General features: G+C 40.1%; 2 protein-coding genes across 2 annotated transcripts; one reads left to right on the top strand and one right to left on the bottom strand.

The window, feature by feature from the left end:
* Positions 1-2890: 2890 nt before the first annotated feature.
* Positions 2891-6954, bottom strand: pcdh20 (protocadherin 20). Its single transcript, XM_042492772.1, has 2 exons — positions 6801-6954; positions 2891-6249 (listed from the first exon to the last, which is right to left on the bottom strand). The coding sequence occupies exons 1-2, from the start codon at positions 6846-6848 to the stop codon at positions 3730-3732; spliced, it is 2568 nt and encodes an 855-aa protein (XP_042348706.1). The 5' UTR covers positions 6849-6954; the 3' UTR covers positions 2891-3729.
* Positions 6955-9071: 2117 nt separating this feature from the next.
* On the top strand, positions 9072-13312 carry si:dkey-27i16.2 (regulator of cell cycle RGCC-like). Its single transcript, XM_042492776.1, has 5 exons — positions 9072-9283; positions 10568-10732; positions 11359-11439; positions 12086-12148; positions 12692-13312. The coding sequence occupies exons 1-5, from the start codon at positions 9262-9264 to the stop codon at positions 12697-12699; spliced, it is 339 nt and encodes a 112-aa protein (XP_042348710.1). The 5' UTR covers positions 9072-9261; the 3' UTR covers positions 12700-13312.
* Positions 13313-21884: the final 8572 nt, after the last annotated feature.

Here is a 21884-nt window from a genome sequence, read left to right as displayed (position 1 = left end):
AAAACATTGCATGGGCCTCGATAAAGTGTACTCATAGAACTCCTTTTCATTGAAATATCAAGAGGTCAGAGGTCAAGGGAGCCCTGTGAAATAACCATTCCATTCCATTTTTTCCATTGCCAAATATTTCTCCTAAATTTGGAGCATTGTTCTAGCATGGCATGGTTGATACCACTGGATTCCTAAGGTTTTCTAGTTTCGTATATCATCACTCTAACTGTAAAACTCTGGTACAGCCTCTTAAAGACAGGAATGTCAGCTGGCAAATACCGCGATTTAAAGCAAACAAACAAAAAACGTGTTATGTATGGACCATTATTGAATGTGATTAATGCATTAACACTGACAGCTCAAATTTTGATACTTTTTAAAATGTCCTCTGACATCTTAGTTACCCTCCAAATGTTGTTTTTTTTTAAACTTTGCAGATGCATTATAAATCATGGTGTTAAAAAAGAGTAGTTGTTGTCTGCAGTGAGTAGAAATGGAATACTTTGCAACTGCAATCATTAAAATTTTGAGAATTTTAAGGTAGTCTGCTTGTATTTCAGTACTTCCATTTTATACTAATTGTACTCCTCTGCATCTCAGAGGAAAATGTTGTACTTTTTACTCCTCCACTACATTTATATGTCTGCTTTAGTTACTTTGAAGACTAATGTTACAAAATATAATCAACTAATAAATGATGTTGTGTTATTTAATCAACTACCCAGCAGTATATAAAGTATTTAATTTATACATTTCTCCCAAGCATCTTAGTTACTTACTACAAAACAGGGGAGGCAGGAGGGAGGAGGAAGGGATGAACAAATGAAGGAGTAGGAAAGAAGGGAAACTGGAATTTTCTTCTTTACATTAGGTTGTGGAAAAAACTTGTTTTTCTTTAAGTGTAATATGAGCTCAATTTTTAGGTGGTATAGCCTGCATCTTTTGAAGAAATAAACTTTATAATTCTCAATTTTCTGGCAAAATGCCTTTTTGTTTACAGCATTTACTTGTACATTTACTTTTTACATTTTTTTTTAAAGATTATTTTTGCTCTATTCAGCTTCAGTGGACAGGATAGTCTATGAGTGAAAGGGGGAGAGAGAGGGGATGACATGCACCAAAGGGCCAAGGTCTGAACTGAACCCACAGCGGCTGTGGCGAGGACAAAGCCTTTGTGCATGTGGTGCTTGCTCTACCAGGTGAGCTATGTGCCCCAGATGACTTTAACTTCTACCTAAGTAATTTTCTGGTAGAAATCTGTACTTTCACTTAAGTATGACTTTTAGGTACTTCATCCATTACTGTATATAGTCTATATATTTGAATCCAGTGCTATCAATAAGACATTCCTGGCTGAAGCCTTGGACGTCCAGGCATAACAACGCCACTGAATAAAATTAAATGAGAAACAGCTCATGCATCATACAGATGGTCTATGGGAATGATAAGTGGCTGTATATCCATGGACAGTGAAGGTGATCTGTCTGAAGTTACACCATCAATATGAGCCAGTGGACAGTCAGGTGATGCTCATCAGATTTTAAGAAATTGTCAGATATTATCTGTTTGACTGCAGCGTTTGAGATACGGCACTGAACATAAAAGATCCCAGCTGGCAAAACTGATATCATTTATCTCTTAAATGGGTCTATTTAGTCCTGGAATGTCCCCTTTTTAAAAGCAGAGCTTAAAGTGGCATTCACAGACCATGAATATGTGGATTACTCAAGTCAGATAGTGCCTTTTAAGCCGGATAGTTGGGGGGTATTTCTCAGCATCACTGCGGCGAGTTTCATTGATAAGAAAAACATCACTGCTATTTTAATTAGACTGGATTGTTATGTCATTCATGATCATAAAACCCCTGATGTGTATCTCAGAAATAATCCATTGGGTGTTTGGGTCGATGCCAGCTGGTTGCTTTGTCCACGTCAGCTCATGAAACCCCATAACCCACAATCAAATGTTCAGCTTTTGTAAAAAAAAAAAACAACAAAAAAAAAAGTGAATGTGTGAATGTGATTAAGATGAAATGTGCTGTGAGTGGAGCAGAGCAGCATGCAGCAGGGAAGCATCACTGATCTCAGGTGACCTGACTGTGGCAGAGTGAGAGACTGTCCTCTGATTCATCTACACCCTCTGGCAAAATACCACAAATAAAGAGCTCAGATTTGGCTTTGACTGTGTCCAGTAGATGGCAGACTTTCCCCTGCCACAGCATTTTTGCAGTAGCAGGCACATAAGGAGTTTTATTCCACAATACTGTTTAATTTTTTTGTCAGTTTTGTCAGAAAGCATATTTAAACATGATGCTCCAAAAATCCAGTCTGTAAGGATGTGAGACGTTTTGATAATCAGGTCAGAAATATTTCTTTTGAGCCACACTTTGTTTGAAATTCATTTGCACATGTTTTAATCAAATGGAATTTGCACTTCCTTATGTTAAAATGCTTCTTTAATTCGTAGTTTTGCTGCATGGTCCTTTATTTCCTCTCTGTTAATTTAGTTAGTGTCACAGTACAGCCCTATTAGATTATTTATTTTTGAGCTGCTAGCTCACAAATCCTCAGAGAAACAGCCCTCGTGTTATACAAGCCTTGTTCTCCACTAACCAGGTTGTTGTACATTTTGTTTTACAGCCTCTGACTCGTGGCTTTCCTCCTCTCCTCCAACACAGGTGTATCTTGAAAAGATGGCTCAATAGTTTATGATACCGTAAAGATAGAAACATTTTCTTCAGTAAAAACTAGAAACAATTAGCCTGCCCTCTTTGTGTAATTGTGTGTTCACAGACTTGTAAACACATTTTTACCCTGACTCATTCATACTTTATGCATCACTTAACCTGGTTTTGATATCTCAATTGTTCTCCGGCATACAAATGTATCAGTTAACACACGAGAGCAACTGGCTTTTGTAAAGATTTCTTTGAACACAGTGTGATTTCGCTCCAAACATCTGTCATCAAAACAACAAGCCTGTTGGTGTTACTGGGTGCATTACAGTAGATTTTTTTCCTGCCTTCTGGGTGCAATCCAGCACTGTGGGTGAGAAGCAGTACTATCTGGTAACAGGTGTGAGGCGGTGACTTGAGATGGTGGTGTGCCTTCCCCTCTGCCGCCTCTCACCTGTCCACAGCTGCACTCCGTTCCCCCCTGTGGTTGTCTCAGAGCTGCTTCTTGAGAGACTTTCATCACCTCCCCACCGGAGGAACATTAAACCTCTTTGTGTGTCTAAATACTTTAGACTACCCATCACTCTGAGTCGGAAATCCGAGAAAGGCCCAATCAACTTAGCGGACCATTAGCTCAGTCGTCTTCTCACTGCAGGGGTCATGGAGAATAATCCCTAAAGATAATGACTGTAATGCTGGTATTTTAGCAATGCCTTGCTGTGATATGCTCTATCTTATGGTTTCTACTGCTGCACACATCACCTGTGCTGTACAGTGTTACATTTTTCTACAAGTCTCAGCTGGTAACCTCAAATGCTCCACTTATCAGATCACCTTTTTGCGCTTTCTTGGCAGCTTATCAGAAAATGGATCAACTTTATTTCCCCAGAATGTCACAGTCTTGACAATGTTTGAATACACTGTGTATCAGAATAATTCAGCGAATTTGATTATCAAAATGCAAGAAGCCTTTGACAAACATTCAAAATGTGTTTAATTCACAGACTGATTTCATCCTTGACAAAGTGTGAGTGAGGATTACGCACACTGCTTGCTTTATTCTGTTAGTCGTCGGAGTAATATTTGTCTTTGAGCCTGAGTGGAATCTCGTTCTCCTCGATGTGCCCCCTCTTATTCTGCTGTCGACTTCTTCTCCTCTGTTTTAGGTATAAAACAGCTGCCGCCACTAACAAACACATGGACACCAGCATCATGCTCAGGCCTACTAACAGTATCACCCGAGCAGATCTGGTGTCCTCTACCTCACAGATGGGGGCCTTTGAGGGGGTTTGAACCAAGTTAGATGTCCCCGTCCAGGTGGGCGCCCTGTCTAAGTGGCAGGGCCCCATGCTCTTGTTGACCAACAGATTAACCCAGACGGTGGTATAAAGTGGAGCAGGTTTCCCTCCATCTCTGACCACAATGAACAGGTGATGCATTCCCAGGTCCTTTCGTAGAAGTTGCTGAGCCACGGTGATGTTCCCCGACCTTGAATCCACCTGGAAGGGGCTTCTGTTTTGCTCTGGCGCCACAACAGTGTATGTAATCTCCGAATTCAGCCCCGAGTCCTCATCGATGGCATAGATCTTTGTTACTATGGTGCCTGCAATGGTTTCAGGAGAGACAGTTTGGCATGAGGAGTTGCTGCTGGGAAGGATCACTTTTGGCTCGTTGTCATTGATGTCCTCCACAAAGATAGTTACCCTGGCAAGGGAAGTCAAAGCGAGTGGGTGCCCATGATCGCTGGCCAGCAGGTAGAGTTCATAGCGGTCGTTTGTCTCGCGGTCCAAGTTTGTGGTGGTGCGCAGAGTCCCCTGAGTGTTGTCCACAACAAAAGGTCCACTGCTGTTTACAACATGCAACTCTGTGTTCCCGTTCTCTCCTTCGTCTGGGTCTGTCACCCCAACCCTCCCCACTGGGGCGAACGGTGGGACATTCTCAGGGATAAAAAAGATGAAGTGAGGGGTTAGAAAAACAGGTGCATTGTCATTCTGGTCCTGAACACGAATGGATACTGTGGCCACCGACTCCAAGGGAGGAGAGCCACTATCTCGTGCAAACACAGTGAGTTTGTGTACACCCTGCTGTTCCCGATCCAGAGAGACTGACACGGACAGTTGACCTGTCACAGGGTCAATGTTACAGATGGTGGATGTGTCCAGCCTATAGGTCACCCTGCCGTTGTGTCCGCTGTCTGCGTCTGATGCTGACACACGCAGCAATGACATTCCTGGCTGGTTATTTTCCTCCACCTCCAGCTGGTAGTGAGACTGGAAGAAACGTGGAGCATTATCATTGACATCTGCCACCAACACCCTGATCACACGTCTGGAAGGAGCGATCACAGATCCTTGGGCTGATCTCCCGTGCACTACTACAGAAATATGATGTTCGCTTTTCATCTCATAGTCTAGGGGCTTTGATGTGGAAAGCAGATATTTGCCATTCTGCGGGCTCAAAGTGAAAGGCACCTCACTCTCAATGGCAAGAGATGAGCCTTTAAAGCTGCTGTCACCCTCAAGCTCTAAAACAGCTAAGACGGTGGGGGGCTGGTTCTCTGGTAACACCAGAGTCTGGTTTTGATGCTCCGCTATGAACCCGATCTTGATCGCCACCTCTTGGTTCGCCTTGGGGAACACGGATACGGTTACCTGTGTGTCTGCTGGGGGGCAGTGATGGCCGCTAGCTAACACTTTCAACAGCAGCTCCTCAGAGTTGTCACTCTGGAGGTCTTGTGTTAGTCTGATGTACCCAGTGAGGCTGTCGAGGCTAAAGAGCTTCTTGGCCCGCTCAGAGACTTTGGGACTGAGGGAGTATACGATGGCAGCATTTGGGCCTGAATCTGGGTCTGTGGCTCTGACCTGAGCAACCAGCGTGCTCTTCTTGGAGTCTCCAGGGATGGTGACACTGCGGGGGCTGTCGTCACTAAAGCTTGGACAGTTGTCATTAACATCTGTCACTGTGACTATTAAAGTTGCTGTAGCACTTAAAGGGTCAGAGCCGCAGTCGGTGGCCACCAGTGCCATCTGATACAGGTCCAGAGTCTCCCTATCTAGAGCTTTTTGCACAACCAGCATAATAACATGCCCATCTTCTTCTACTTTTAAATTAAAAACTCCTTCTGAATCTTCTAGGTGGTAATGTAGCTCGCCATTATGTCCGACATCCCTGTCCTGAGCCTGGTCGTCCAATAAGAAACTAGTCCCCACAGTCACATCCTCAGACACTCTCAGGTGTATTTCACTGGTTTCAAAATGAGGTGCATTGTCATTGATGTCCTCTATGATCACAGGGAACTGTATAAGGTCTCCAAAGGGCCCCACCACAGCATTGTGTAAAATAATGCATTCCTCTGCTTTTGTCTCCTCGGGGCAGAGGGCCTCGCGATCCATCTTTTGCTCAGTGGTGTAGAAATTCCCTGTGTTTTTGTCCATCCACAGATACTCCTGGGTCAGGAGCTGGTACGGAGGTGAAAAGTGTTTACTAAGTGACCCCGCCAGAATGCCAGGCTCCTGTTCCTCTGGGATGGAAAACCGGACAGAACCACACATGATCTGCTGCAGATGGGCCACGACCAGCAGATTCTGACAAGACAAGAAACAAACTGTGAGCACAACCAGTATTTTTCATTTAGGTTATGATTTCTGTTTGTTGCACTTGAAACTGACAGAGTATAGAAGTTTTCCCTGGTGGTGATAAGGCTTAAACTTCATGCCTCAGTGAGCTCTTTTAAAAGCAGGCAACTGTACAATGAAGGTAATGCGATGCCCCGCACTTATCTCCAACCAATTACTCTCACACACAAACAACACACAGAAAAAAACAAAAAAGCAAAGAGCAAAGCATGTTCGGCTTTGCAAAAATAAAAGTAGCATTTGCATATTTTAGCATTTTCACTTTTTAAAAAAAAAACAAAACTGTTTTCTTATAATCTTTAAACGCCTCTGAATAGGCATAATTTTTTATATAACCCAAAAAACTCTTGAGTGCCTCTCCAGCTACTTTATCACACACTGACTGAATTTATATTTTTCAGACCTGCACAATAACATTCCAGTTACACCCTTTCTGTCAGAAACACTGACACAGACGCCATCAGACTGGATTATCCTCACATAACCTTTGACTCACTGACCTGCAGTAGTCCAGCCCAGTTCATATTATCAGGAGTCCCATGGCCCATCGCCCTCACACATGTTACCCAAGTTCCCCAGCAGCAAGTGAACACTGAGGACAGAGGCAGCAACCTAAACCTGCACAGCTGAAGGCATAATTCATTACAGGCCCCTCCTCCAACACTTACCTTGCGTGTCACGCAGAAACAGGAGTCAGAGGAACAACAGGTTTACCTGCATGAGCTGAATACATGCTTTTGTAGCCCATGCAAAGAATAAAACAATGAGTGAGCATGAGACTCAAGTACAACACCTCTATACAGGCAGGATTAATGTGTTATTACCAAATGTGCTTACACACCTGTTTGTATTAGCACACCTGCCACCTGTTTTTTTTTTTAACACCTGCATCATGTTCAAAACTGTCTCTGAGTCATTTTTCTCTCACAAATGTGTCTACTGTATTCCTCTGTCCAAATTTCCAGAAGTCTCTATAACCCCAGAGATCAAGTCTTTCTAAATAACACTAATAAGTGTTAACAATGGATAATGTTTCCTGCTTCATTCACATGAGAATATGTAAACTAGTAGCTTTCTCTATAAGTGAACATTAGTGGTTAAAAGTCACTTAAGTACAATTCTGAAGGACATTTCACAGGGCACTTTCATTGCACGACATTAATCTGACAGCTCGACATAATTAAGATGCTTTGTAGGTTTAAATTTTAAGTTTTGAACGTGGTAAAATATGCATTTCATAGAACTACCCAACAGTATGTTAGAGGTCTAGTGTGTAGTATTTAGTGGCATGTAGTGGTGAGGTTTCAGGTTGCAATCAACTTTAACTTCTCCCATGTGCCAAGTTTCTACAAGAACTCTAACAACTACGTTGTTAGACGTTCATATTTTGTCGAATTATGGTTGTAACGTAGAGTGAACAAAACTCAAGGTCAGAATAACAACAGATGACAATATTTTGTTGGTTTGAAGTTGTGTAGTCAAGTAAATAATCTCCAGTGTCTTCCACACCAACTTCATCTTGACCTAGAATAACAACATTTAGCCTATTCGTAAGTATAAAGAGCAGAACCTACCTTGGCAAGATGTCATAATGTTATTGTCCAAACATCACGAAATTCTAAGTCTCAAAAATTGTCAACCCAGCCAAAATCTAACGTCTGCCAAATGTAAGAAGTCTCTCTGACATCACCCTGACATCGGGTGCTACTTTGAAGTGTTTTGTTTGTCTATTCTGGGCAACTGTAGAACAACATGGTGGACTCCGTGGGAGAGGACCGACCATGTATGAAGATATAAACGGCTCATTCAAAGGCAACAGTAACACAAAACTTAGTTTTAGGTGATTATAAACTAATGAAAATAAGATAAAATAATCCTTTGTTAGTCCCACACTTAAGGAATATTATATTCCGTTTCTGCCAATATATCTGCCTAAATTTTACACACAGGACCTTTAAGTAAAGTTAGCTAGCAGTGTTAAAATGCTACATCATACAATACACTCAGTAATTAATAAATTATCACCAATATAAAACTGTACACTCCAAAAAGTTTATTTGGCTTGATGAGTAAGTTTCTTTAAGTATATTTTGCTGTAATGGACTATTTTACTCTGTAGTAGGCTGTTACTTTCACTTAGGTAAAGGAGTGATGGACATTATATAAGGCTACTTCACTGAAAACGCTGGTGGACCTGCACAGCTGTTTGACAGGGGTTTTAAAAGATTTGCACTTGAGGGTCCTCTGTCTGTAAAGCAGAGTACTGCATTGCTTTCAGCATGATTAAAATACATAAAAGTTTTGTTTGACATGTGGAAACTACTTTTACTACTTAAGTGCTCTTTATTCATCAGAGTCAGGAACCTGATAAATTACCCAAACAAATCTATGTTGATAAATAAAAAATATCCTTTATTTATTATTAATTGATATAAAATTATTTTTACAGATGAAACGTGCTGACACCACCGTTACAAACTACGTGGTTTGATCGTCGTCATCACAGTTTTTATTATTCAATGAAGCTTTACTGAAACTCTTAAATGACTCACTCTTTAATGTCAAATTCTATTGTAGCAAGCTCCTTAAAACATGATTACTCCACAATGAACACTAAACGAGAACATTAACTTTATAAGTCTCCATCGAGTTTCTCTATTCTTAATTTTGAGGCATGAAGGAGGAAAAAACCTTGTAAGGCTCGACCTAAAGTTACGTAACGGCTCTGTCTCATTTGGTTTTCCTTTTAACTTTACGCCCACTTTTTCTAGTTACCGGAGATGTCTGCGGTTTTTCTGCAATATGATTGGCTGGTCCGGTCTGCTAGCTGAGCGCGCGCGTGTGTGCGCGCGTGTGTGGGGAGGGCTTTATAATATAACTTCTGTCCCGCTGCTCCCCGATGAACCGCTCTGAACCCAGACACAGCAGCAGCCCGGTGGTGTTTAATTTCCTTGCTCCAGCATGACCTCAGATATTACCACAGGTGAGTTTAACGACTCCTTGAGCCATTAGTTTTAAATGGTTATACAGTGATGGTGATCATAGGCCTGTGACAAACCGCTAACGCCTGTATAATGCTTTCAGAGAGGGTGTAACTTATGTATTTTGACAACGTGTTTTAATTTTTACAATAAAGATGGATACAATATGAAATCCAAGGGAAAGAAAAAAGTACAAAAGATTAAAAAGGAGCTAAAAACACCAGCTGAGGTTCCTGCATGCAACACAAGAGGTTAAAATGATAATGTGTAACAATCAGGCTCATTATAGTTCATGTTCTCAGATTTAATAGAATTGGTCTGCTTTTGAATGTTATATACATATATGGTATTCTAATGGCACTACATCAAACAGCTCTCTCTGCCAGCCTTTAATTGTTTTTCATTAATCCACTGTGATGAAATGTCCTTCCTCGCAGCATGAGTGACAATACAGTACTGTAAACTATTCAAATTCCACATTCGACCTAATCCCTTTTCATAAATCACATCATGTTGATATGAATTAAAGTTAGATTGAAAGAGTGAGCCGCCTTTGCATTTGATGCATTTTGATCTCATGCTCTCCTAATTGTTTATGAGAATTTCCCACAAACATATCTGTGTATTTTTATATATATATATATATATTTTTACACATCTAACAACTTTATGTAATTACTTCTTGAGGGCTGTTTTCTTTAACTTTCCAAACTTTATTTTTAAATATGTATGTGCTTATATATTTTTCTTGCTGCATTCTATTTACTACTCCTGTTTGCTCCTGTAGGGGACTGTAAAAGCTTTATCATATTCATAAAACAGTGGGAAAACTGAGGTGTGGCCATCCGTTATTTAATGACTGTGCATTTATTCAAGGAATGGCCAAAAGTGTTGTTTTATTGCAGCCCGAAGCATAGAAGTAACATCTGAAAATGTAGTATTTATGTATCACACTAAGCAGACCAGGTGTTTTACAGGCTGTTAGATGTTTTATATGCCTTATGGGCCATTTGGTTTATTTTTACACATCAAATTACAGTATCTGATACAACCCACTGACAGTAACTTCATTCGCAGGGTTTAGCTTTTGTTTAATTTAATTGTTATATGATGTGCGATTGTTATGAGTTGTTTCTGAAAATCAGAAATATCCAACACCTAGGAGATGATAGTATTTGGTTTCATTCAGTACTATTTTGCTCTCTGAAAACACTTGAGTGGATCTGAACATTTTCTTCCAGTAGAGTAAAGTGGTTTCCTTCCAACTGCTGTCACATTTTCCGCAGACTTGGAGCTAGAGCTGGGCGAGCTGCTGCAGGAGTTCCAGGATGTGGTGGAGGAGCTGAAGGCCCCGTTTCAAAGCAAACCTCATGCTTACCAGCACGTCCTGCAGGTGGCCAAAAGTCGTACAGGGCTGGCGGACGACAGCGGAGTTGAGGACTCGGACTATGGTGAGTCACAAAACCATTGCAGTAAAACATTGTTTCTGTGATTGTTTGCTTATTGTACAAATTGTGTAGAAGCAAGGACATTGTTTGGTGCATCACTCGCTGCTGGGGTTGTATGGCATCCCCATGGGTGCCGGTTGAGCCCCCTTTTATCAGCCCAAACAACTGCAGCTTGACACTTTTAATTTGCATGAAATTAGTGGTACAAGAGGACACATCCCTGTACACTTCTGTTAAAGTGTTTTTTTTGTTCATGACAATAGCTGTGTACCAGAATGAACTGCAATTACGGATAACCCATCTTCTGTAATTGTCTTTTTTTTCTGTTGCTGTTGTGCGTTTGTCGACAGTTATGAGATAAAAGAAGAAAGTGTGTTTTTCTGCTCCCATGCGTCGTCATTATTGAAAGTATCTTGGCCCCCTGACGTTTCAAAAGCTGACACATGGGAGCCGCTAACAGTGAACACACGTTTACCTTCATTTTGCTTTATGTTATTACCATTATGCGCAACTCCTGCATTGTGTTAAAATTGTTGTCATTGTTGATCATTTGCATAGGCTGGCCTTCGTGCCTGTCTGCTGTTTATTATCTCTGCTCACCCCTCTCCTTGCCTCCCTCTCCCCCCCAGGCAGCGAGGCTTCTTTGGGAAACAGTTTGAACACCAGCGAGGAGGAGCTTCACACAGCAGGAATAACGCTGGCACCGAAAGGTACTAGAGACTCCCATCAGCCCATCTCCATCCAGATAGCCCTCGTTCTTACAGCGATCGCTATCAAGTTTGCTCAGATCACTATCACAGCCACACAAAAAACCCTCTACTTCAGGCTGGGAGCTCTTTTGTTTTTACACAACAAAGCCGCATGCCACTGCAACTGTGACGTCTCAGCCACCAACCCCCCACCAACCCCCCCCCTTTTTTCCAAGCCTCCTGCAGGGGTTATTTGTGCTGTTATGCAGTGGTGAGACTAGCTCAGGTGTGTGCAAATGAATGAGATCTGTTGCATTTTGTTGCATGCAGATGCATCAACAACTACTGTTAAATCTCAATGGATGAAAACAAAACGGTGTCATTAACTTTGACTGCAGAATACCTGAATATATTTACAACAGAGGTCCTGGCAGGATCCATCAAGCTGTCTGGGTTTTGCAGCGTTTAAAATCACCTTGTAGAAAAGAAAGCAGAGAATATTTCTCCAAAAGCCGTTTGGTTCATATGTAATTCTGGGATTTAGATTAGTTTCCAGCTTCTGGTCTAAAGGAAATACCACTGAACTTGGCCACATTTCTCTACAAAAATGTTCCACTGCTGTTTTTTCTTTAGTTTCAAATTCCTTTTCTTTCTGCTCTCTCTGCAGCCAAGCTTGGAGACACACGGGAACTTGAGAGTTTTATCGACATGTTGGACCGGGAACTTGCAGGTGGGTATTTAAGAGAATTATACCCTCTATCACTCAATCTTTTCTTTATTCCTTTTGCACTTAAGCCGACAAGCCAGCAGGCTGCGTTGTGAGTGGTGGCAGAGACTCAGATAGAGTGCGTTATATTACACATTGAAAAACAGAGACTGTACCAACACCCCCCACCTCCCGTTTATCTCTGAGCACCTCTTGTGTGTAAATGCCATGTCTGGGGACTCAGGTGGACTACCTACACGACCTTTAGTGATAATAGCATACTTGACTACATGAGCACCATGTTCCTCCTATCAGCACTAAAGCAGTGGTGTTTCAGAGGGCTGTGAACACACGCATGGCCTTGTGCACGTACACAAACCAGAAAGAACAAAACATACATCTGCTGCTATCAGTGGTCTTGACGCAGAGAGAATTAATGTTACAAATTAATCTTGGCTCCCCCTGTATCCTTACTAAGACTCACCTATTAGTCAGTGCATGTTTGTGTGTGTGTTCTCATATTCTGGTGACTGAGCTTTTGGTATTCTCTCCCCTTTACTTTTGCAGAGATGTGAACAGAGAGAGAAAGCGAGCCACGTAGAGCGGGGAGAAACGGGCCGGGGGCGACATGGCTGGCTACTGCCGAGCAGACAGGCAGATCTACACCAGAGCAGATCTGAGGGAGCAAACGCTCCCCTGGCTGCTCCAGGGGAAAAGGTTAACATCAGAAATTAAAAGGGCACTCCATTCCAAAAAATGCAAGAACACCCTCAGACCCCTGGCAATGCCGCGTCCAGCCGGCAAAAGACGTCCCTGCAGCAACAGATCCGAGATGTGTGACATAATCCCAAAACTAGACAAAGCTTCCATCTGTGCGGGCATGCAAGAAAACGCTGCCCAGAGTATAGAAAGCATGTGCTGCATTTAAAATTCCCGTAAGTGCTATGCCAGTAAAGGGCCCTAAATCCTCAGTGCCATATTTTTTTAAAAGGAGGCCATTACAAATTACAGATGGCACTTTAGTTTTAAACTAATTTAAAGTCCACGGGGTTCAGATCTGTTGTGTAATATCAAATGTCATTTATGTGCTGACATTTCCAGTGTACAGTTCCTGTTAATATTCATTTTGTATATATAAACTGTTGTACAGATGGCTGCACATATAAATAAAGTTACCTTTTGATTGAATTTTGCATATACTTTTTTGTTGGTATATATGAAAGTAAATTTAATCATGTTCCAGATTCAGTGCAAGAAACACTGCTGACCTTGCTGGCCACATCTGATTGTGAACACACACACAATGTTGAAAGCCTGTCACTTTTCTAAAAAACACTCCTGGCAGTACTGACAACAAATTGTATTCAGTGTGCCTACACCTTCACTATCCCCTAAATTGACTGTTGCTTCTGTCACACCACATGTCTCAGGAGCCCTTCACCCATTCTCCTTAGTTTGTACCTATGCTTCCTGTATGTCTGTTCTGATTATGCTTTGAGTTTCACTTCTGCCGCCAAATCAGGAAACCCCACAATTTGAGCTCAGACAAGATGTGAAGACAGTTTTAAAAGGAAGTGCGTCAGTTGTGCTGTGAGAAACAATGCTCATTTAGACTTTGTGCTGCAATTCTTTTTGCGGGGGCTTTGACTCTGCTATGACTTATTACCACAAATCCCAGCTTTGAACTGAAGGAAGGAAATTGTCCTGCATTGTTTGAGTCGCCTATAAAAGGGCGTCTTAGCTGTTTCCTTGCTGGGACTTTTTCTCCATGGCTGTGTTTATATTCCACTGTCATTTCAATCTGCTGAGTCTCATACATTTACAGGTGTCTCCTCCCTGTGTCAAAGCAACTTTGCTTAGAGAAACAGACAAGGCCGAGGTGAATGTCGTGGTTGTAAGGTGTGATTTTTCACTCGTGACTGGTGATTTTACATTGAGTGACATCAGCTGCATAATCCAGCTGAAGTATGCAAAATTATTTTTAGTCGGCTGAGGAACTGCCAGACTTGAGTTGAGTATGGAGCTGAATGAGGAACGACTGCGACAGTCAACAAACGGAAGTATTTAGCTGCAGCTTATTGTAATCAAACATGAGACTCTGGTTTGAGGGTGATGGAGGCCAATGAAAAGTTTTGCCCTCTCAGAAACAGAGATGTCATGGTCCAGCAGTTTATTGAATTGCCATTGTTTTCTCCTTAAAAAATCCCAAGACAGCTGGCTGATATGGCCCGTCATCTATGCCACTGGCCCTGGTGATATATTATAGTTAGACTGCCTGGGTGGACTTGCTTTTTGACATCATGTCAGTGGCAGTGGCCAAAGGAAGGGAGGCTGGACATTTAAGATACTGGTCCTTGTCTGTTTATGTCTCATTAAAAAAAAACTTTGTCCAGAAAGTTCACTGCTCTGAACTCTGGTTAACTATTTAGCTCTGATGACTGAGACAAGAGACGATGCTGGTTTGGGGAGAGACGTTTTGTAGTGAGAACAAATGAGCTTAAAATTTGACATTACTGTAAAGCAAAGACCAATAATGGGAACAGAGAGTGACCGAAAAGGAAAATGAGAGTGTTCAAACAATGGGGAAATACACAGGGGTGGTATGAAGTAACCTGCTCCTCCTGTGTTGTCTGTTCCACTTAGAAAGGCGAAGATGACTGATTGAGGCCACAGCTGCTCTGCATGGTAACAAACAAAGTTTGCTCTGACATGATGGAACTTCCCTCACAAACTCGGGGCACATCCTGTTTTCAGAGACTGAGCTGCAAGAATGCAGGACATGTGACGGTGCAGCACAGATAAAACTGAAAGGCATTTGATTTGAATGCTCACTTTGTGTGTCCCAGGGGGGTTTGGCAACAGCATGTCTCAGATCTGAAGCTCTGTATCCAGTCTGGCACTTGACATTGCTGGCGCATGTACACGCTCTAATCCACATTGTCATTTCATTGTACACGAAAAGTCGGCGACAGCTAATTATGCTGTATGATTTTCATTAGATTGCTCTTCAGTGGAATCTGATGTAATATCTCAGATTGTCTTATGGGAACAACTCCCTATTGTTTAGCTAATTACTGTGAGACCAGTATTTGATTGGCAGCACACCAAAGTGAGAGGCCAATGTGTCAGCCAGTCGCCTTGTTTAGATAACAGAGTAAATGATGAATGAACTGAGTTCATTAGCCGATAAATTAAAATGAATTGACGTTATGATGAGACAGTGAATGGTCTTGAGAGATGAAGACATAATAAATATCATGTTACGCCCCTTTTCGGCTCCTCACCTATAGACTCTGGCATCTTGGTAATAAATGTCACAAAGACTTAAAATCTCTACACACAATGCTGGTTTGTTTTAAGCTAGTTAGCAAGCTAATGAAGATGTAATTGAGTATAGCAGAAAGGAGACACTTGTTATTATCAGACAATGAGTAAATGAAGCAGAGATATGGCCTGTGCAGTGAAGCTATCATGGCCGAGATGAGTGCAGTATGCAGAGCACGCAGTCTTCTGTCATCTGCCTGATGAGAGACCGGAGCAACGCCTCTCCCCCGAGAGCTCCCCAAATGGTCCAGGCTAACAACGCTCTCCCAAGGAATTAGCTGGCTCAACCGCCCAACACACACACACCCGACTAACCCGCCAACACACACACACACACACACACACACACACACACACACACACACACACACACACACACACACTGTATTGTCAGATTCTGACTGGGTCCTACATACCTGAGGCCAGTCCCTGAGCCCAGATCAAGGACTCGGATCACTGCTTTGTTATTCTTGCACAAACTCACAAAAGGCAAAATGGGGAGCTTGAACCATACATCTCTCATATGACACCACCTCAAAGTCTTATGAGATATCATGTAAGCCATAAATACTTTCACCACTTTTCAGCTATTTTGATGACATAACATACAGTAGATGACTGAACAGTCTATGGGTTATTTTTTTATGCCATGCTAGCTGCGCATCTTTGGGATGACAATGTCAGTGTGCTGGCTGGTTGTTTGGTCAGTGAACCTTGGCTCAGACTGAAATATTTCAACAACTGTCTTGCCAAAAAACCCATGTACATTCATGGTATCCTTGTGACTTTGGTGATCCCCCAACATTTCCTTAAGCAGCAACATGAGGTTTACATTTTGTTGTTTTGAGTGAAATGTTGGGTGGATTGTCATGAAATTTTCTATTGACATTTGCCTTCTCCACATTATAATGACCTTAGATATATAGGGCTTGAAAATTAAGCAAATGTAAAAATGCCAAAACTGCAGTTCCTCAAATGGCCACTTGAGGCTGGCTCCAAAGACGAGTCAATCCCCACATAACCTTAAAATGCCTAAGTTTACAGCAGAAATGAACATGTTTACAGCCTGGTAAAAGAAACCCAAAAAAACAAAACAAAAAATGTCTTACTCGTTATAGCTAATTTCTCGATCATTGCAACTGTACAGTGGTGAATTATCATCTGATGCATCGACCTAATAATAGTCTTGATCCTGGACGCTAACTTGGTGCCAATTGAGTCCAAACACAATGCCTGCTTGGCGCTTATGCCCCCCAAATTTTCTAGCTACTGGGTTTACTTCCTCAGTATGCAGCCCAGTGAATATCCACAGTAGTGTTTCTCCTGCTGGCCCCACCTGTGAGTTCCTGCTCTGCTCATCCCTGCTGAGAAAACCCCAGCGTGACCTGTTGAAGATGATTAAACTGGTTGACCAGCTTGTTTTTCAAGCTTAAGGTATATGTTTTCACATAGTTGTTGATGGTTTAGCTGGTCATACCAGCTTGTGATGGTCTCTCCTGGTGGTTTATTCACTGCAGTTTGTAAAATTGAAACTAAATCACTGTTCTTGAGAATGGAGAAATAACAGTGTCAAGTATGAAAAGCAAAGGGCGTAAATCAGTCTACTGTTATGGGATATGTATACAGAGATTTTTTTACTTTGATATGATGAAAACAATGAACTGGCAAATAACCATGGAAGACCCCTTTGGCATGACACGCTCAACAGGATGGTCACACCAGCATGTCTGGCTTGTAGCCCACCAGCTAAACCATCAAAGACCAGCAAGAACTGAGTCACGACCGGCTAAAACCAGCTAAAACCAGCTACTAGCATAAGCTGATTTTTAGCTGTTTTTTCCAGCATCCAGCATACTTCGAATACTTCATGCTCGACTAGATGAAAGTTTTACAGACATAAAACAACCATGGCTCAAAAATTCATGATGAAAAGTAATTCACTTAACAGTGTCCTTTCACCAGTTTTACAGATGTCTACTCTGTAATAGTGGCCTATGGGGAAAACACTTTATGGGCTGGAGTTGTTTCCCCTACAGTAGTGCAAGTGGCCACTGGGGATAATTGGAGGCAAGGCTCAGTGGCTGTCCTGGGGCCTGATTTTTTATATAACTCCTTGTTATGTATTAAGGCTCAAAGTTACACATAATTAAGGGCGTGGTCACTTTGAGTGATGTCATCTATTGACAAGTTGTTGCTATGGCAACAACAATGGTTAGGTAACATGACTATCATACAAACCCAGATTCATAGGGCATAGACATAGCTGTAGCTGTTACTAGTTATGTGTTGTTGTTTGTTTCAGTTCATGGAAGCTAATTGTAACATTTTGGTCACCTAAAAAGTATTTTCTAGTATTTGGTTTTACTAAAACCCAGAACCTCTAAGGTGTCAGATATTTAGTTTGTTGCAGTGTTTTAATGATTTTATAACTGTTCTTGCTTGCAGAAATCAGCATGCGCATAAGTAGGCTATTATCACAGTAAACCATAGCTGTAAATGCACTGTGCTAACTGGGATAGCAGCTAAATTAGAGGCTTCAAAAAAGGAGTTCACAAACCCATGGTTGATGTCATTGTGGTTTACCTCCTCTGTTTTTTTATACTTTACTAAGAATTTTTTTGCAAGTTTTTTTTATGCCATACCATACTATGACATCATATTGTGCTTTTATTTCCGTACAGTACCATTTCGTTTTATCACATTTTCTCTATACCATACAATACCATGACCATTTATCACATTTTAATGGCATTCTATACCATGACTTATATCACATTTTTTAATGACATACAAAAGAATGATGTTATATCACATTTTAAAAAATGTACAATACAATACCATACTATATTGTACTAAATTATATATTAATGCTATACTATGTCATGTTTGCTATGCTATATTATATCATGACTTTTGATAATGCTTGCTATGCTATATAATGACTTTTTTTTTTAAGGAAGATGTTTATTAATGTCAAACTATACAAGGATGTTTTATCAAATTTTTTGATAACATACTATACTATGACTTCTTGTCATATTTTAAGGCCATACTTTGGCTTTAAAACACATACTATGATGTTTTATCATGTTTTTTTTTATTGGCATACTACAGTTAGACTTTTTTTATGACAAACTATACAATGATATTGTATTCTTTTTTGACGCTGTACTATACTATGACTTTTTATTATAAATTTTAATGCCATTCTATAACATGGCATTTTATCACATTTTTAAAAGGCATACTATGCTATCGCTTTTAATTAAGTTTTTTAATACTAAATATACCATGCTATTTTGACATTTTTATTGCCGTACTAGGCCATGACTTTTTACCATATTTTCAATGCTGATGATGACATTTTTTAATAATATACCATGTTTTGAATTTTGAATGTTGAACATTTTAAATTGCATACTGTACTTTGATGTATTATTAATTTTGAATATCATCTTAATCTTATTTCTTATGATTTTTTAAATACTATATATTGTAACTATATTGTAATATTTTATCATGTTTTTTAATTCCATACATACTATTATTATTACTATTATTATTGGCATACTATATTGTTACGTTTAGGAATTTTGTCATACTATACTATAATTAAGAAGTCATATTATAGCATCATGAAAAATTCATACCACTGTATGTCGTCAAAAAAGCCTCATACTGTAGTATATTGTTGAAAATATCATGAAAAAGTTATACTATAGTATGTTGTGAAAAATATCATAGAAAAGTCATAGTATACTATGTCGACAAGCATACCATTCAAAAAGTCATACCATAGCATGTTATATAAAAAGTTAAAGTAAAGTATTTAATTAAAAATATATATAAGTCAAAGAATAGTATGTTGATTATTATGTCGGAAGTTAACGCCCCTGGATGGCAGGGTGAGTATCGCGAGAACCGGACGGAGGCGAGATCGAACATGGCTGCGCCCTGTCTCCAGATGTAAACAGAAAGAGCAGCCCGCAATGTGAAAGAAGTTAAATTAAACTTCATCTACAAGAACTGCACTCCCCCCTTTTATCTCACCCATGTTTCACGCGAAACGGATTGACTCCACATCGGTGGATGTATCAGACTTGAAAGCTTTAATTGTCCGGTACTACTACCAGCAGCACAACATGAAAACCGACGTCGCCAAAAGGAAAAAACAAGATTCATCTACAGACACAGACAACAGAAATCGAGGTCAGTGTTCCTTCCAGTATCAATTAAAAAAAACTCAACTACCTTATCTCGCTTCACGAAAAAAAGCTACAAATCAAGCCTAAAATTCGACAACAACCCTATCACAGCCATTAAAAAAGTTAACACCGCTCTACAGCCATCCGTCAAAACACTCTCCAAACAAATGGAAATCATCACCAACGAAAACAGAGCCATGAATGAACCTACAAACTCGAAGTATGCGCGACAATCTCATCTTCTCCGGTACTCCTGAAACTACACTCGACAACCCAGTGACAAAAATTAAAGACTTCATGAAAACCCACTTTGAACTTCCCCCGGTACAGTGAATAACATTACATTCACCCGAGTGCATCGACAAACACAAGACCTAGAGCAACCGACCCGCTTTTCGAAAACTTAGAAAAATTAGCATAAAAAGGTCATACTAACTTGTCGTCCAAATAGCATAAAGCAGAATTTGATAAAGAAGTCATACTATAGTATGTTGTCCAAAATAGCATAAAATGTCATACTATAGTATGTTGTTACAATTGATGCTGACAGCATAGTATAGTATGTTATTTTTAAGCCGTTTTAGACGACATACTATAGTATGACTTTTCATGCTATTTTGGGCAACATCCTATGGTGTGACATTCTATGTAATTTAAGACGTCATACTATAGTATGGCATTTTTATCCTATTTTGGACGATATATTATACTATGATTATTTATGCTATTTTGGACAACATACTATAGTTTGACATTTTTATGAAATTTTGGACGACATACTATAGTGACTTTTTTTCTGAAATTCTCAATGCCACATTATAATATGACTTTCTATGCTATTTTTGACAACATACTATAGTTTGACTTTTTTATGATATTTTGGACGATGTACTATATATATAGTATATATAGTATAACATTTCTATGTTCTTTTGGATGAAAAATTATAATATGACATTCTTCTGCTACTTTGATTGGCATACTATAGTATGAAAATTTTATTAAATTCTTGACAGCATATTATAGTATCACCTTTTTAGGGCTGCACCTAACAATGATTTTTTATCGATAAATCTATTTTTTAATTTTTCGATTAATTTATCGATTATTTTTTTGCAGGGCATTATTCTTCAACAAAAAATAGCCCAGTCTTAACTGGTAATCTGTGTTTTACAGTCTGATATAAAGTCTCTCCAAAATAAAATTAATGCAAGAGCTTGTTCCAGTCAAGTAAAAGGAATGTAGTGCAATCTATTTATTATTTTTTATTTAGTAATCCAACAGCAAAATAAATAAAACAATGTAAAATACAAACCTCAAATCTAGCAGTCCAACAAAACATCTTACAGTAAAATTAATGCAATTTGAATAACACTATACCTTTTCTCTAACATAAATAATTAGAACTAGTCCATTCTTTCTGCATCAAAATATTACAGCCTTTAATGGGCCTTAAGGCATATCACTGCCTGCTGATATGAGTACTGTACTTTCATATAAGCACATATTCCACTCATTTATGAAGTTATACAAGCTCCTGCACAGCTGACAACCCTGTCCTGTATGTTTCAAAATAAAATGCATTGTACCAACTGATGGCATTCTGTCCAAAGAGACACAATCAGATAGCTTTAGTTTTGAAAGGGAAGCAAGGACGTTGAGGTATTACAAATATTTTTGTATTTCCTCATCTCTGTGACAGAGAGAGAGTTTAAACCGCAGTATAAAGTGGTATCAACAAACGTCAACAAACGCGAGCGTCACGCGTAAAAAAGACGGCGAGCCATTGTTTCTCCAGATGTGCTGCAGCTGACATGCAGCTTAGACGCGCCTGACAAGCGTTGCTCAGGCAGGCAGTGTGCACGCTCTAACTTGATACATGAGCACCGATTTACGCATTCATTACGCGCGCTATGTGAATCGGTGCGACGCGTCGACGCACGTTACGTGAATCGACATATTCACGTAATCGATTAGGTTGATTATGTTGACGGGTCGCCTCAGCCCTAGACCTTTTATGCTATTTTGGAAGACATACTATAACATGACATTTTTATGCTATTTTTGGCGACATACTATAGTATGATTTGTTTTATGAAATTCTGGAGATCTTACTATAGTATCACTTTTTCATGCTATTCTGGAAAACATACCACGGTATAACTTTTTCACGCTATTTTAGACGACATACTGTAGTATGATATTTTCATGTAATTTTGGACGACATACAT

This window comes from Plectropomus leopardus, chromosome 9, assembly GCF_008729295.1.
Source record: "Plectropomus leopardus isolate mb chromosome 9, YSFRI_Pleo_2.0, whole genome shotgun sequence".
NCBI lineage: Eukaryota > Metazoa > Chordata > Actinopteri > Perciformes > Serranidae > Plectropomus > Plectropomus leopardus.
The sequence above is the reverse complement of the archived record's forward strand: the minus strand, read 5'-3'. Positions and strand labels throughout refer to the sequence as shown.

Excerpts from the sequence above, each read along its gene's own strand:
- pcdh20 (XM_042492772.1), bottom strand. The coding sequence starts at position 6,848 with ATGGGCCATGGGACTCCTGATAATATGAACTGGGCTGGACTACTGCAG. Across the intron at positions 6,250-6,800 it reads ACTGGGCTGGACTACTGCAG|AATCTGCTGGTCGTGGCCCA; the intron begins GTCAGTGAGTCA and ends TTGTCTTGTCAG.
- si:dkey-27i16.2 (XM_042492776.1), top strand. The coding sequence starts at position 9,262 with ATGACCTCAGATATTACCACAG. Across the intron at positions 9,284-10,567 it reads GACCTCAGATATTACCACAG|ACTTGGAGCTAGAGCTGGGC; the intron begins GTGAGTTTAACG and ends CATTTTCCGCAG. Across the intron at positions 11,440-12,085 it reads AATAACGCTGGCACCGAAAG|CCAAGCTTGGAGACACACGG; the intron begins GTACTAGAGACT and ends CTCTCTCTGCAG.